Source organism: Amblyraja radiata, chromosome 19, assembly GCF_010909765.2.
Source record: "Amblyraja radiata isolate CabotCenter1 chromosome 19, sAmbRad1.1.pri, whole genome shotgun sequence".
Lineage (NCBI taxonomy): Eukaryota > Metazoa > Chordata > Chondrichthyes > Rajiformes > Rajidae > Amblyraja > Amblyraja radiata.
The window spans coordinates 44,804,792-44,822,937 of NC_045974.1; the positions used below are offsets into that span (position 1 = coordinate 44,804,792).

An 18,146-nucleotide genomic window follows, 5' to 3' on the forward strand; every position below is an offset into this window, starting at 1 on the left:
GAGGGTGGTGGGGGCCTGGAATGCATTGCCAAGGGTGGTGGTGGAGAAGATACTATAAAGACATTTATAATAATATGAACGTTCAGGAAATAGAGGCTCATGGAAGTGTAGGGAATAGATGGATATGGATCTTGTGCAGGTAGATGAGATCAATTCAGCCAGGCATCATGTGGGCCAAACAGGTTGTTCCTGTGCTGTACTCTACTATGTTCTATTTTCTAATTAGCTGTAGCGGAGAGTGGGGAATGTGGAAGTAGTCAAATAGCGTAAAACTAGTGTGAGGATGCAGAGGACACTAAAGCGGGTGGCATAGTGTAGAGTGCAGATGATGATAAAATATTACAGCGGTCTGTTGATCAGTTGGGCAAGTGGACTATATCCCCTGTTGTGCAGGACACTGAGGATTTGCTCTTACATAGAGTAGTTTAAAATCATGAGGGGATAGATAGCATGAATATACAGAGTCTTTCACCCAGGGTAGGGAAATCAAAAACTACAGAATACAGAGCATTCAGAAAGTATTCAGACCTCTTCACTTTTTCCACATTTTGTTACTTTACCGCCTTATTTTAAACTGGATTAAATTCTTTTTTTTAAATTATCAATCTACACACAAAACCCCAGAATGAAGAAGCAAAAACAGGTGTTTAGAAATTTTTGCAAAGTAATTAAAAATAAATAAATGAAATATCACATTTACGTAAGTATTTAGACCCTTTACGGAGACACTCAAAATTGAGCTTCGGCGCATCCTGTTATCGTTGAGATGTTTCTACAACTTGATTGGAGTCCACCAGTGGTAAATTAAATTGATTTGGACATGATTTGGAAAGGCACACACCTGTCTATGTAAGGCCCCACAATTGCAGTGCATGTCAGAGCAAAAACCAAGCCATGAAGACCAAGGAATTGTCCGTAGACCTCTGAGACAGGATTGTGTCGAATCGCAGATCTGTGGAAGAGTAAAAAACAATTTCTGCAGCATTGCCGGTCCCGAAGAGCACAGTGGCCTCCGTCATTCATAAATGGAAGAAATTTGGAACCACCAGGACTCTTCATAGAGCTGGCTGCCCAGCCAAACTGAGCAATCGGGGGGGAAGGGCCTTGGTCAGGGAGGTGACCAAGAACCCGATGGTCACTCTCACAGAGCTCTAGAGTTCCTCTGTGGAGATGGGAGAACCTTCCAGAAGGACAACTATGTCTGCAGCACTCCACCAATCAGGCCTTCATGGTAGAGGGGCCAGACGGAAGCCTCTACTCAGTAAAAGGCACATGAAAGCCAGCTTGGAGTTTGCCAAAAGGCACCTAAACAAGATTCTTTGGTCTGATGCAACCAAGATTGAACTCTTTGGCCTGAATGCCAAGTGTCACGTCTGGAGGAAACCAGGCACCGCTTATCACCTGGCCAATACCATACCTACGGTGAAGCATGGTAGTGGCAGCATCATGCTGTGGGGATGTTTTTCCGTGGCAAGAGTTGGGAGACAAGTCAGGACCGAGGGAAAGATGAATGGAGCAAAGTACAGAGAGATCCTTGATGAAAACCTGCTCCAGAGCGTTCTGGACCTCAGACTGGGGCAGAGGTTCACCTTCCAACAGGACAATGACAATAAGCACACAGCCAAGACAACGTAGGAGTGGCTTTGTGACAAGACAAGTCTGTGAATGTCTTTGAGTGGCGCAGACAGAGCCTGTACTTGAACCCGATCGAACATCTCTGGAGGGACCTGAAAATAGCTGTGCATTGAGGCTCCCCATCCAACCTGACAGAGCTTGAGAGGATCTGCACAGAAGAATGGGAGAAATTCCCCAAATACAGGTGTGCCAAGCTTGTAGCGTCATACCCAAGATGACTTGAGGCTGTAATCGCTGCCAAAGGTGCCTCAACAAAGTACTGAGTTAAAGGATCTGAATACTTATGTAAATGTGATATTTCAGTTTTTTCTTTCTAATTACTTTGCAAAAGTTTCTAAACACGTTTTTGCTTCATCATTCTGGGGTATTGTGTGTAGATTGATGATTAAAAAAATGAATTTAATCCATTTTAGAATAAGGTTGTAACGTAACAAAATGTGGAAAAAGTGAAGGGGTCTGAATACTTTCTGAATGCACTCTATGTGCTTATGATGAACAGAGCAAGATTTAATACAAACCAAGTGGGAACATTTGCAGGCACAAGGTGGTGGGAGTATGGAATGAGCTGCCAGAAGAGGTAGTTGAGGGAGGTACCAGAACAGCATTTAAAAGACACTTGAACAAGTGCATGGATAGGAAAGGTTTAGAGGGATACAGGCCAAACATAAAAGGGGCATTGTGGTCTGCATGGACCAAGATAAAAAGGGGGGGAGGGGGTGAGAGTGTGGACGAAAAGGGGGGATTTGTAGGGATGCGTAGTAGGAGGTTACCTAAATTAGAAAATTCAATGGTCATTCCATTGGTTCTAAGCTACCCAAGCAGAACATCAGGTGCTGTTACTCCAGTTTGCCTGTGACCTCACTCTGGTAGTGTCCCACAATGTGATTTATCTACCTTCATCGGTCTTAGGACATTCAGCACCTCCTCGAATATAACACAGACATTGCCATTTACTTTCCCAAGTTCCCTAGTCTTCATGCCTTTCTCCATGATAAACACATAGAAGAAATATTAATTGGGGACCTTGGCCATCCCTTGCTGCACCGCACATGCCAGCCTTTTGTTCCTGCCTTTTAAAAGTTAAACTCATGTCCCTGGTTCCATAGTTCAGGCTTCTGAGTGCATGTTCAGTAACTTAAATACCACGCTGCTGTGGATATTGGATCCTGCAAAGGCTTGTTGCTTGGAAGCTCCAAGTTACCAATGATGACGTTGCAAGTATCTATCACATTTACAAGCTCCAGTTCTCAGGTCTAGATCTGAAAATTCTTCGGTGGATTTCATATCAATCATGTTAGAATGTTGAACATATGAAATCACAGCAATCTTTAAAAATGATAAAGTGATCGAAAGCCTGGGTTTCAGGAATGAAAACATAAATCTATTTTGAGACACAGCACAAGCACTGAATTGGAATTCAATGACTTTTCTAAATTCAAGCTGCTGGTAGATGAATATAGGATACGTCTGCCAAACTATATCAGTGTAAGATTAATTTCACACAGAACGCTAGCTGGTTTACAAGGACATTTGGGAATTGGGAAGGGTAAACCATAGCAGCTGGAATTGTTAAATTATATTTCCTTGTTCTATTTTAACAGGCGGTGGGATTTGGTGTGGGGAGGGAAATCATATCCGAGCCACTCCACCCCAGATGTTGTTTCCATGACATCTAAGTGACCGTGACTCCCAGACCCATATGCATGCTGTCTGTTAATCACCTACCAATGTGGAGCCGAAATGGGACCTGTCAGACAGGCAAGAGCAGCAGGTCAGACAGCAGAAGGCCACACCGAGGAAAATGACAGCTCGGAGCAAGTTTATATGAGAGTGGTTTAAGAAACATGATAGATAGAGTCATACAGCGTGGGAACAGGCCCTGTACCCCCACCTGCCAACACCGGCCAACATGTCGCATCTACACTATTCCCACCTGCCTGCGTTTGGCCCATATCCCTCTAAACCCGTCCCATCCATGTACCTGTCTAAATGTTTCTTAAACGTTGCGATAGTACCTTGTTCAACTACCTTCTCCGGCAGCTCTTTCCAATACACCCGCCACGCATTGTGTGAAACATTTAAGGGCCTGTCCCACGACGATTTTTTTTGGCAACTGCCGGCATCATTTCCTGACCTATCAGGGTCGTTGAAAGATTTTGAACATTTCAAAATCCATTGGTAACAAAAAAATGTTGCGATACTTGAGGAAACGCCGGGTGTCAATATGTCATCATGCCGCGACTTTTTCAGTGACCTGATACGTCTGTCAATGATGCCGGCTGTTACTGAAAAAATCGCCAAGTGGGACAGGCCCTTTATCGCTCAGGTTCCTATCAAATTTACCCCTTCCCCCTCACCTTACACCTATGTCCTCTGGGCAAGAGAATCTGTGAGTCTACCCGATCTATTCCTCTCATGATTTTATACACCTCTAAAGGATCCCCCCTCATCCTCCTGCACTCCAAGGAACAGAGCCCTAGGCTGCTCAACCTCTCTCTGTAGCTCAGGCCCTCGAGTCCTGGCAACATTCTCATAAATCTTTGCCCAAAACTGAACACAATACTCTAAAAGCGGTCTCACCAACATCTTCTTACTGCAATGTGACCTCCCAACTTCTATATTCAATCCTCTAAATGATGGCCAATGTGCCAAAATACTTTTTCATCACCCTACCTACCCGTGATGGCTCTTTCAATAAACTATGTACCTGCACTCACAGATCCCTTTGCTCTACAACACTCCACTGAGCCCTAACTTTCACTGCGTAGATTCTGCCCACGTTAGTGCTCCCAAAATACAACACCTCACATCTTTCTGTATTAAATTTCATCAACCATTCCTCAGCTCACCTGCACAACTGATCAAGATCCTGCTGCAATTGTTGATAAACATCTTCACTATCTACAATACCACCCACTTTTCTGTCATCTGCCAACTGGTTAACCATGCCATGTACATTCTCATTCAAATCATTGATATAGATGACAAACAACAGTGGTCCCTGCACCGAACCCTGAAGCACACCACTAGCCACAGGCCTCCAGTCCGATAAAAAACCTTCATCCTCTGCTTCCTTCCATGAAGCCAATTTTCCTTCTATTCAGCTATCTTACCTTGAATCCCATGGGACTTAACCTTCCTCATCAACCTTTTTGGTCGCATCCTTAAAAATCTCAATCAGATTTATGAGACATGACCTCCCATGGACAAATCTATGTTGACTATCCCCAATCAGCCCTTGTACATCGAAATGCCGCAGAATACTCTCGAGTAACTGCAGTTCCCAGGCTTTTCCCTGCAGCCCTTCTAGTATAGAGGCACAGTATTTGCCTCCCTCCAGTCTTCCCTCACCTCACCTGTATTTAATGACAACTCATAAATCTCAGCCAGGGCTCCTGCAAATTTCTCTCAAGCTTTCCATAGTGTCCTCACATATATCTGATCTGGCTAGGGAGATTCATCTACCTTCATAAGATAAGTGAAGGGGGTTTGTGGCGGAAGGTCCTAACCTCCCCGTGTGGAATCCGATGGACACTTCTCACCCTGTTCTAACAGAAGGGGAATGTGGGAAATTGGAACCAGAAATGCCAACTTCTTCCCGCTCATATGGAATTCTAGGTAACAGGGAAGTCATGAAGGCTTCCATGTTCAGGCCCTATTGAAATTGCAGTCAGAAGCCCCTAAAGTTCATAGACAAATGGTGCTAGAGTAACTCAGTGATGAGTCAGTGTTCCTGGAGAACATGGATAGGTGACATTTTGGGTCGGGACCATCCTTTAGACTGACTGTAGGAGCGGGGAATAAAGCTGCAAGATAGGAGAGGCTGGACAAAACTAACAGGTAATAGGAAAACACAGGCAAAGGCTGGTTTTGATAGGCTGATGGTTAGATAAAAGCCAGAGATGAATAAAACAGAAGGTGTAAAACAAAAGGATTGAAGTGACATCTCCAACGATCACCACCTCTCCTCCCTTCACTGCTTCCCCGGTCACTCTGAGGCCGGGACAACTGAAGCTGCTGCTGCTACACCTCTTCTACGCATGGTCCCAGGCCCTGCCACTGCCACTGGATCCATTAACTTCACCGATCGCTGTCTCTCCCCACTGCCAGCGGGCTGCTCCATCGACTCTTGTCTCTCCCCACTGCCAGTGGGCTGCTCCATCAGCTCTTGTCTCTCCCCACTGCCAGTGGGCTGCTCCATCGACTCTTGTCTCTCCCCACTGCCAGCGGGCTGCTCCATCAGCTCTTGTCTCTCCCCACTGCCAGTGGGCTGCTCCATCACCTCTTGTCTCTCCCCACTGCCAGCGGGCTACTCCATCAGCTCTTGTCTCTCCCGCTGACAGAGCGGACTGGACGCTTTAGCTCACCTGGGTTCCAAGCCCAGTTCAGGATAAGAGCCTCCATGCTGCAGGTTCCAACAAAATCACGTGGACTGGCTTTCCTGCTGACTTTCCTGGTTCTACTGCTCCCCCTTCCAACAGGGAACCTCTGTAATGGCACCAGTGGGTCCTGCTGCTCTTCCCCCTATTCCAACCATGCTGCTTCTCCCACCCACTGCCCTTACACCCCCTCACACGCCCTCCCCTCTCAGCCCCCATCGTTCCCCCGCAATACCTCACCCAAGCCCCCCCTCCGCCCCTCTCCCCACCGCTGACCCTAACCCCCACCCTTGTCATGTTTTACCGACCTCCCTGACCTCCTTGACCTCTCTGCTTCAGATGCTCAACAGATAATAATAATAATAGACTTTATTGTCATTGTAAATACATACAACAACATTCCAGGCGCACTGCCAGAGCGGAGCTCCAATGTATCAGATAAATAAATAATAACGACAATGGAAACAAGGCAAATGGCACGAAAACGGCCTTGCCCACACCTCAACTAGTTCTGGGCTGGATTTTGTTGGTTACGTTGACCAATCCAATTGTACACTGGCACCACCACCCAACTCTTTCTCTGCTACATTGATGACTACATCAGGGCTGCATTCTGCACCCATGCAGAACTCACTTATTTCATTAACTTCACCACAAATTTCCACCCAGCCCACAAATTCACCTGGACTATCTTTGAAACCTCTCTCCTCTTCTTGATATCGCTGTCTCCCTCAGAGGGAACAGACTATTGATTGATGACAAACCTAGCCAACTATCCGTTCTCCAGGGATGCTGCCGGATCTGCTGAATTAATCCAGAGAAAGGAATGTAGGTGGATGGGGAGAGGAGAAATAGGTATAAATCCAGGAGGGACACAGGGGAGAGTGGGGGGTGGGGGGGAGAAGGGGGAGGGGGGGAGTTGTTAAAAGCTAACTACATTCATACCATTGGGTTGTTAGCTACCTCCAGTTTACGCGTGACCTCACTCTGGCAATGGATGAGACCCAGGACAGAAAGGTCAATATGGAAATGGGAACGGGAGTTAAAATGTTTATCAACTGGGAGATCCAGTGGGCTTTGCGGGACAGAGTGCAAGTGTTGGGTGAAATGGTCGCCGAGTCTACGCTTGTTCTCACCAATGTATAGGAGGTCACACCAGGAACACCAAATGCTGTCGATGAGGTTAGAGGAGGTTTATGTGAATCGCTGTCTCACCTGCAAGGACTGCTGGGGTCCCTGGATGAAGGTGTGCAAAGATGGACACGTGTGATACAGCTCCTGTGGTTGCAGGGGAAAGTACCCGGGGATGGTGTGGTTTGGGTGGGAAGAGATGATTGAAACAATGAGTTGCGGAGGGAGTGGTCTCTGCAGAAGGCAGAAAGGGGTGTAGATGCTAAGATGTGACTGGTGGTGGAGCTGGGGAGGTGAAAGATGAGGGGAATTCTATCCTTGTTTCATCTGGGGGTGGGGTGGAGGGCGAGAGCAGAATTCTATGTCACAGAGGAGTCACGGGTGAGGGATCCATCTGGGACACTAGGGGGAGCCATGTTTAGAGAGTTGTCAGAGATAGTCATGGTGAACATGAGGGCAGGGTGAAGTTAGTGGTGAAGTTAATGAAATCAACAGGTTCTGCACGGGTGTAGGAGGAAGTCCTGAGACAGTCTTCGATGAAGCAGAGAAAGAGTTGGAGGATGGTGCCAGTGTACAAAGACTGTTTAACGTAACCAACAAATGGACAGGGTTAGCTGGTCCCATGTGAGAGCCCATGGCTACAACTTTAACTTGGAGATAGTGAGAGGAGTCAAAAGAGAAGTTGTTGAGGATGAGGCCAAGTTCCGCCAGGCATAGGAAAGTGTTAGTAGAGAAAGCGTGATTGGGTCAGTGTATAATGAAGAACCAGAGAATCTTGATACCTTTGAGGTGGGGGATAGAGGTGTAATGGGACTGGATGCTCATACTAAAGATGAGGTAATGGGGTCTAGAAATTGAAAGTATTGAAGAGTTGAACGGCATGTAAAGAGCACATGTCGTGGGAAGGTGCTGGATAAGTGTGAAATCAGGTTATTTGGAGATGAGTAGGAGACGAGTTTAGTGGGGGCAGGAGCAGGCTGAAACAATGCGTCTGCCAGGGCAGTCCTGGATGTGAATTTTGGGGAGGAGATAAAAGCAGCCATTTTGCATTGGGGAAGAGTATGGTTGGAGAACAGAATAGGGAGATCGCCAGAGATGATGAGATCAGAACCAGTCAGGGAGATGATGGCCTAGTATTTGTAGATGCTGGCCCAGGTAAAGGATTTTCACTGGTTTTAATTAGGCATCATTGTCATTTGCTGAAAACAGATTAAACATAAAGTAGGTGAAGAATATCAGCACTTAAGGCAACCAAGTCATTTTACTGACTGCCCGAAGCAAAAACTATTGGTGCTGGAAATCTGAAACTATAGAAGAAAATACTGGAAACACACAGCAGGTCAAGCAGTATCAGATATGAGAGAAAGCGATAACGTTTCAGATCAATGCTGTGTTCCGATGATCAAATAAAAATGTTAACTCTTCTCTCTGCAATTATTCTGCCTGTCCTGTATTTTTGCATTTTTATACTGTTTGATTTCTTGACACAGTATTGAGATGTGCTCTTGTGTTCCAGTGGCATTAATATTGCAGAATTTTATGTTTGTTTCCCTTTGAAGTTTGTATCCTTTCTGGGTGTTTTCTTGTTTCATTCAATTTTCAGGTGAGCCGAAGGATATCGTGCGTGAACTCAAACTTTAATCCAAAAATCAGGAATAAAAATCGTAGAATATAATTTTATAAAGTAAAATCTGACATGTTATTCATGTATAAGGTGTGATTATCATTCAAGTTCATTCCTCAGTTTAATTTATTGAAGTTATGAGTAAAGAAAATGAGGGATCAAAATCAATTCAAAATCAGTTCATAGTTTTAACGTGAGATGTTTACTGACTGATCTTGGTATCATGTTTGCCACATACACTTCGGGCTGAAGACTTGTTTAGAGATACAGCGTGGAACCCACGCAGGTCACGGGGAGAATGTATAAACTCCGTACAGACAGCACCCGTAGTCAGGATCGAACCCGGGTCTCCGGTGCTGCATTCGCTGAAAGACAGCAACACTACCACTGCGCCACCGTGCTGCTCTGTTCTTGTACTGTACTGTTCTATGTTCTATGTTCCATGATTAAGGAAAATCACCAGGCTTTTTAGACAAACGTTTAAAACAAGAAGATTGCAATGGGGAAGGTCGGACCGCTCAAGGATACAGGAGAGAGCTAAAGGACTAAGGGTAAGGTACTAAGCGAGTACTTAGCATCTGTGTTTATCGTGGAGAAGGATCTGGAAGACAGAGAGACAATGTGGAGAATACAAATATGCTAGGGCAGTTCAAAATTGTGCTGGAGGTGGTGATGAGGCTCTTGAAGAGCATTAAGGTGGATCAGTCCCCAGGACCTGATAGAATATCTCTGGTTATTGAGGGAGGCAAAAGAGGAGATTGCAGAGGCCTTGGCGAAGATCTTTGTTTCTTCTCTGGCCACAGGCAAGGTCCCAGAGGACCGGAGAGTGGCCAATGTTATTCCTTTGCTTAAGAAGGGAAGCAAAGCAAATCCGGGAACATCAGTGGTAGTGAAATTATAGGAGAGGATTCTTTGAGATAGTATTTACTCCCATTCGGAAGAGAGTCGGCTTTCTCGGGATAGCCAGCATAGCTTTGTACTCAGCAGGTTATGTCTTTCTAACTTGAATTAGTTTTTGAGGTGACAAAGGAAATGAAAGTAGAGTGGAGAATGTGGTATAGATGGGTCTTAATAAGGCTTTTGATAAGGTCCCTCATGTTAGGCTGATCCAGAAGATTAAGATGTAGGGGGTTCATGATGATTTTGGATTGTGGATTCAGTACTGGCTTATTCATAGCTGAAAGTCTATGACCAGTGGAGTTCCGCAGGGGTCTGTGCTGGGGTGTCTGTTGTTTGTGATATATATATAAATGACACTGGATGTAAATGTAGATGGTTTGGTGAGTAAGTGTGGCGACGATGCCAGAATTGGAGGAGTTGCAGACTATGAGGAATGCTGTAATGATGATACAGCGAGATGTAGACCACTAGCAGAAATAGCCAGAGAAATGGCAGATGGAGGTTAATCTGAACAAGTGTGATGTGTTGCACTTTGGGAGGTTGAATATTAGGGGAAAGTATACTGTTAATGGCATTTTGATGTGCAGAGGGATGTTGGAGTCCAAGATCATAGCTTACTGAAGGTGGCAGCACAAGTGGTAAAGAAGGTGTATAGTATACTTGTATTCATTGCTAGGAGTATTGAATATAAGAGTCATGACACAATTCTTTTAGGACTTTGGTTAGTCGACATTTGGAGTATTGCGTGCAGTTCTGGTTGTCCCGTTACAGGAATGATATGGAGGCTTTGGAGAGGGTGCAGAGGAAGTTTGTCAGAATGTTGCCCGGATGAAAGTGTTTCAGCTACAGGGAGCTGAGATTGTTTTCTGGAACATCAGAGGTTGAGGGAAGACTTGACAGAAGTATATAAAATGATGAGAGGTATAGATAGGGTAAACAATCAGAATCTTTTTCCCAGGATGGAAATGTCCAACACTAGAGGGCATATCTATAAGATGAGAGGGGAAAAGTTTAATGGAGATCTGCAGGACAAGTTTTTTTACAAAGAGAATGGTGGGTGCCTGGAAGACACTGTCAGGGATGGTGGTGAAGGCTGTTAGGATAATGACATAAAGGAGGCTTTTAGATAGGCACATGGAAGTGCAGGGAATGGAGGGATACGGATCATTTACCTGGCAGAAGAGATCAGTTTAACTTGGCATCATGTTCGGCCCAAACATTGTGGGCCAAAGGGCCTGATCCTGTGCTGTACTGTTCTACCATAAGGTGCAGTGAAATGAATTCACCATACAGCGTTACAATTAAAAAAGGACATAATATACATCATAATTCAACGCAGCCATCCACCTCAGCATTCTTCATTGTGGCGGAAGACAATACAGTTCAGACAGTCCTCCTCCTCCTCCCTTGTTCACCCGTCGTCGGGGCTCTGACCCTCCATAGTCGCCGCTACGGACGGCCCGAGGTTCAGGCCCTCTGGTCGGGATGATCGCAACAGCGACGTCGGGACAGGTCGAACACACCCCATGGCCCGGTGCTCCCAAATCGGCCACCTCCTTACCGGAGACCGCGGCTTCCAGATGTTGTAGGCCGGCGGTCGGAACTCTTCTCCGGCGACCCACGGTGAGGGATCGCCCGCTCCACAATGGAAGGTCCGCTCCACGCTTGCCGCCAGAAATGCCACAGACCGAGACTCCAGGATATGGTAGGCCGCAGGTCGGAGCGCCGCTCCGGCCACCCCAGCAAGGGAGTCCGCGATGTTAAAGTCTCCCCTGCACCGCTGTCTGAGAAGCTTATCATGATGTTTGACTGCAATTAATTACTCCCAAGTAAAATATTCATCATGATTTAAAAGCACCATAATTGAACACCACTAATGCATTTTATTGTTCACATATGCAAAAATTACCACATCGGTTTCTATGCTGTGTCTCTAAACTAAGCCAAACATCTTATCATTCAAATGATCAGGCTATCCTTCGATCGCAAGATTATTCAGATGTATATTCATTATTAATTTACGCATTTATTTTAATGATAATTCTAAAGCATTGCTAGTCAGGGAAGATATTACAGCAGTGCTTTGGCAGGATAGAATGGAGGGCTCATCTAGGGAGGCTATTTGGGTGGAACTGAGAAGTGGGAAAGGTGTAGCAACACCTATAGGGGTGTATTATAGTCCGCCAAATGGGGATCGAGAATTGGAAGAGCAAATATGTAAGGAGATAGCAGATATTAGTAGTAAGCACAAGGTAGTGATTGTGGGAGATTTCAACTTTCCACACATAGACTGGGAAACACATTCTGTAAAGGGCTGGATGGTTTGGAGTTTGTAAAATGTGTGCAGGATAGTTTTTTGCAGCATTACATAGAGGCACCTACTAGAGGAGGAGCAGTGCTGGACCTCCTGTTAGGAAATGAGACGGGACAGGTGGCTGAGGTATGCGTTGGGGAGCACTTCGGGTCCAGTGATCACAATACCATTAGTTTCAATATAATTATGGAGAGGGTCAGAACTGGACCTAGGGTTGAGATTTTTGATTGGAGAAAGGCTAACTTTGATGAGATGCGAAATGATTTAAAAGGAGTGAACTGGGACATTTTGTTTTATGGGAAGGATGTAGAAGAGAAATGGAGGACATTTAAAGGGGAAATTTTAAGAGTACAGAATCTTTATGTTCCTGTTCGGTTGAAAGGAAACAGTAAAAATTGGAAAGAGCCCTGGTTTTCAAGGGAAATTGGACATCTTGTTCGGAAAAATAATAATAATAATAATGGATGGGATTTATATAGCGCCTTTCTAATACTCAAGGGAGATCTACAATAATTATAGGCAGCATGAAGTAAATGAGGTGCTTGAGGAGTATAAGGAATGTAAAAAGAATCTTAAGAAAGAAATTAGAAAAGCTAAAAGAAGATATGAGGTTGCTTTGGCAAGTAAGGTGAAAGTAAATCCAAAGGGTTTCTACAGCTATATTAATAGCAAAACGATAACGAGGGATAAAATTGGTCCATTGGAGAGACAGAGTGGACAGCTATCTGCAGAGCCAAAAGAGATAGGGGAGAGATTGAACAATTTATTTTCTTCGGTATTCACCAAGGAGAAGGATATTGAATTATGTGAGGTAAGGGAAACTAGTAGAGTTTCAAAGTAAAAGAAGTACTGACACTTTTGAAAAATATAAACGTGGATAAGTCTCCAGGTCCTGACAGGATATTCCCTAGGACATTGAGGGAAGTTAGTTTAGAAATAGCCGGGGCTATGACAGAAATATTTCAAATGTCATTAGAAACGGGAATAGTCCCCGAGGATTGGCGTACTGCGCATGTTGTTCCATTGTTTAAAATGGGTTCTAAGAGTAAACCTAACAATTAAAGACCTGTTAGTTTGACTTCAGTGGTGGGCAAATTAATGGAAAAGATACTTAGAGTTAATATATATAAGCATCTGGATAAACAGGGTCTGATTAGGAACAGTCAACATGGATTTGTGCCTGGAAGGTCATGTTTGACTAATCTTCTTGAATTTTTTGAAGAGGTTACTAGGGAAATTGACGAGGGCAAAGCAGTGGATGTTGTCTATATGGACTTTAGTAAGGCCTTTGACAAGGTTCCGCATGGAAGGTTGGTTAAGAAGGTTCAACTGTTGGGTATAAATGCAGGAGTAGCAAGATGGATTCAACAGTGGCTGAATGGGAGACGCCAGAGGGTAATGGTGGATGTCTGTTTGTCGGGTTGGAGGCAGGTGACTAGTGGGGTGCCTCAGGGATCTGTGTTGTGTCTTTTGTTGTTTGTCATGTACATCAATGATCTGGATGAAGGTGTGGTAAATTGGATTAGTAAGTATGCAGATGATACCAAGATAGGGAGTGTTGTGGATAATGAAGAGGATTTCCAAAGTCTACAGAGTGATTTAGGCCATTTGGAAGAATGGGCTGAAAGATGGCAAATGGAGTTTAATGCTGATAAATGTGAGGTGCTACACCTTGGCAGGACAAATCAAAATAGGACGTACATGGTAAATGGTAGGGAATTGAAGAATGCAGTTGAACAGAGGGATCTGGGAATAACCGTGCATAGTTCCTTGAAGGTGGAATCTCATATAGATAGGGTGGTAAAGAAAGCTTTTGGTATGCTGGCCTTTATAAATCAGATCATTGAGTATAGAAGCTGGGATGTAATGTTAAAATTGTACAAGGCATTGGTGAGACCAAATCTGGAGTATGGTGTACAATTTTGGTCGCCCAATTATAGGAAGGATGTCAACAAATAGAGAGAGTACAGAGGAGATTTACTAGAATGTTGCCTGGGTTTCAACAACTAAGTTACAGAGAAAGGTTGAATAAGTTAGGTCTTTATACTCTGGAGCGCAGAAGGTTAAGGGGGGACTTGATAGAGGTCTTTAAAAATGATGAGAGGGATAGACAGAGTTGATGTGGACAAGCTTTTCCCTTTGAGAATAGGGAAGATTCAAACAAGAGGACATGACTTCAGAATTAAGGGACAGAAGTTTAGGGGTAACACGAAGGGGAACTTCTTTACTCAGAGAGTGGTAGCGTTGTGGAATGAGCTTCCAGTGGAAGTGGTGGAGGCAGGTTCGTTGGTATCATTTAAAAATAAATTGGATAGGCATATGGATGAGAAGGGAATGGAGGGTTATGGTATGAGTGCAGGCAGGTGGGACTAAGGGAAAATAATTGTTCGGCACGGACTTGTAGGGCCGAGATGGCCTGTTTCCGTACTGTAATTGTTATATGGTTATATATGGTTATAAAGGGAAAATATAAATCCATTCACTTAGCATTGTACTGAGTATATACTACAGTATATCACTGCTAAGTAGAAGCAGCCTCTCAAAGATTCTAGCTAATATTGTGTCTCCCACATGGTTTGGCTAATTGAAATTCTATTGTATTTTGACAAGCTGACTTTCAGCAAGCATTAAAGTTTTCTCATCTGGCAATTGGTTATGTAAATTTGAAGAGACAATTGAGATTTGAGCACAGGAAATAGTTTAACAGAAATTGAGAAAGTATGTGTATGACAGTTCATTCACATGCTGTATATATTTCAATTTTGTATCATCCACAACTGTTGCAAAGTCCTGCTTGGTATTCATGAGAGATGCAAATAATTTCATGTACAGTAATCACATTCGCCTCAAAGCTAATTTACCCTCTCTACAGTTACATTTGCATTGAGACTTACAAATAGGGTGTGTATTTATGGACCATTGTGAGCTGCATCTTTCCTTGATCATCGCTGCTGGCTTTGATTTGTCCTTTTGCATATCTTTCCATCATTTTCCCCATGTATCTTTTCATATTTCTCATTTTCCTCTCCCCTGACACAGTGAGAAGAAGGGTCTCAACCCAAAACGTCAACTTCTTTTCTCCGGAGATGCTGCCTGACCCGCTGAGTTACGTCAGCTAGACATCATGTTTGGCACAAACATCGTGAGCCTGTTCCTGTGCTGTACTCTGCTCTGTTCTATGTAAATGTTATTCTAGTTTCTGCATCACCTACCTCCTCTGGCAGCTTATTCCATATACGCACCACCATTTGTGTGAAAAGTTGCCCCTCAGATTTCCATTAAATCTTTCCCCTCTCACCTTAACCCTATGTTAGGGTCTTGATTCCTCTACTCTGGGCAAGAGACTCAGTGCATCTGCCCAATTAATTGCTCATGACCTCTATCGGATCACCCCTCATCCTCCTACATTTCAAAGAATACACCCCTAGCCTGCCCAGTCTCTCCCTACAGCTCAGGGGCTCAGGTCCTGGCAACAAATAGGACGGCACGGATACTGGGTATAATTTGTAATTTTGACTCCCCTTATCATTATCATAATCATAATCATACTTTACTAGCCAAGTATGTTTTGCAACATACGAGGAATTTGCCACACAGTCATACCAATACCTTATGTTGCGACTTGCATTCCTTGGGTAAATAAGCAAAGAATTTCACTGTGACTTGTCACATGTGCCAATTAAGTATTCATTCATTCATTCATTCATTCATTCATTCATTCATTCATTCATTCATTCATTCATTCATTTGTGTGCAGTGAGCAATGTTCCCAGAGGAGGACAGTTGAAAGGAAGTGGAAGACAGAGAGTGATGATGGGTGAGGTGGTTTGAGGGAGGAGAGGGCGTCATTCTCTGTGCAAATGAATGTTCGTCATGATATCAGGTCAATTTACAAATCGAAATCGAGACCTCTGCACTTTATTTTAGGTACTATGATTAATATGAATCAGAAATTAAAGAATGATCTGGTTAAACTGTATTCAAGACACTTTAACTTATGTTAACCGTAACATCTTGCATTTCATTTAAAGCAAACGGGTCTTGGAAACCTCCTGTGATGATGGCCACATGAACCGACCAAGCAGTGAAGGTACAAATCGCTCCATTTATGCTGGAAAGGACACAAAGTGCTGGAGTAACTCAACAGGTCAGGCAGCATTTGTGGAGAACATGGATAGATGACGTATCAGGTCGAAACCCATAACATCAACTATGCATGTTCCCAAGAACATGTGGAGACGCTGCATGATGGCTGTCTCTGCCTACAGTCTGTTTGTTTTTTAATCTTTGTTTTAATTTTTAGTTTGTTTGGAGTATGTTTTGGAGGATTTTTTTGGTGTTGTATGTGGGGGAGGGGGGTAGAGTAAGGGGGAAACCGTTTTTCAGTCATTTCCTGGTGTGGATGCAACTATTCTCCGAGTCGTGCCCTCGCCCCTCTCCTCGCGGCCTAGCAACTGGATTGGCGCGGCCTTTCCTGCCGGGGACCGGACCAGAGCTTCAGCAGCGGCGGCGCACCACTGGATACATCGCGGAGCGGGCGATGCCTCACCTGGGATTGCCGTTTGATGTTGAGCCTGCCGGAGTGTTGGGCCTGCTGCATCAACATCACAGAGCTGTGGTTTGTAGAGCTCCCAGCGCGGGCGGGGCTGACCAACATCGCGGAGTACTGGGACCCTTTGCCGAGGGCCGCCATCGTTGAATCTCCGCCCAGCTCGACCTGTGGACTTCGGGAGCAGCGGACTCCGGTAGGAAGTGGCCGATTCGGAGGTCCAAGCCGCTGAGGATAACATCAACGAGGAGGTTGACTGAACTTTGGTGCCTTCCCTCACAGTGGGCAGCTTTGATACCGCTGTGGGGATGTTTATGTTATTGACTATCGTGTTCTGTGCTTTTATTTATTTTTTGTTCGTATGGCTGTATGTGAAAAAGTATTTCGTTGTCTCAGTACTTGTCCTATGGACAATGACAATAAAGTTCAATCAAATCCAATCAAATCAAATCAAGAGTTGCTGCCTGAGCTGCTGAGATACTCCTGCCAGTTGTATCCATTTGTGTGTCAACCAGCATCTGCACTTCTTTGTTTCTGCATTCATGCTGTACATGCCAATCATAGTCATGAAGAGTCATCCAGTGTGGAAACACGCCCTTTGGCCCAACATGCCCACACCGGCATGTCCCAGCTATACCAGTCCCACCAGCCTGCATTTGGTCCATATCCCTCCAAACCTGTCCTATCCATGCACCTGTCTCACTGTTTCTTAAATTTTGGGATAGCCACTTACTCATCTACCTCCTCTGACAGTTTATTCCATACACCCACCACCCTTTGTGTGAAAAGTTACCCCTCAGATTCCTATTAAATCTTTTCCCCTTCACCTTAAACCTATGTCCTCTGGTCCTCGATTCACCTACTCCAGGCAAGAGACTCTGTGCATCTACCCGATCTATTCCTCTCATGATTTTATACACCTCTATACGATCACCCCTCATTCTCTTGCTCTCCAAGGAATAGAGTTCCAGCCTACTCAACCTCTTCCTATAGCTCACACCCTCTAGTCCTGGCAACATCCTCGTAAATAGTATCTGTGCCCTTTCCAGCTCAACAACATATTTCTTATAACATGGTGCCCGGAACAACTGACAATATTCTAAATGCTGCCTAACTAACATCTTATACAACTGCAACATGACCTCCCAACTTCAATACTCAATACTCTGACTGATGAAGTCCAATGTGCCAAAAGCCTTTTTGACCACTCAATCTACTGTACCTGTGACTACACCTTCAAGGAACCATGCACCTGCACTCCTAGATCCCTCTGCTCTACAACACTTCCCAGAGGCCTACCATTCACTATGTAGGCCCTGCCCATGTTAGACTTTCCAAAATGCAACACCCCACATTTCTCTGTATTAAATTCCATCAACCAATCCTCAGCCCACCTGGCCAATCAATCCAGATCCTGCTGCAATCTTTCACAACTATCTTCACTATCTGAAAAACCACCCACTTTTGTGTCATTGGCAAACTTGCTAATCTTGCCCTGTATGTCCTCCACCAAATGATTGATACTGATAACAAACAGTAACGGGCCCAGAACCGAACCCTGAGACACACCACTAGTACATGCCTCCAGATGAGAACCTTCCACCATCACATTCG

The 18,146-nt window shown here is 44.6% G+C and overlaps 1 protein-coding gene across 1 annotated transcript in view; it reads left to right on the plus strand.

The window, feature by feature from the left end:
• The window catches only part of ppp1r3a (protein phosphatase 1 regulatory subunit 3A), a 92,130-nt gene that overhangs the window by 40,034 nt on the left and 33,950 nt on the right, over positions 1 to 18,146 (plus strand). Inside the window, exon 2 of the mRNA XM_033038341.1 lies at positions 16,015 to 16,073. Within this exon, the coding sequence (XP_032894232.1) occupies positions 16,015 to 16,073 (59 nt within the window). The remainder of the gene's footprint in view (positions 1 to 16,014; positions 16,074 to 18,146) is intronic.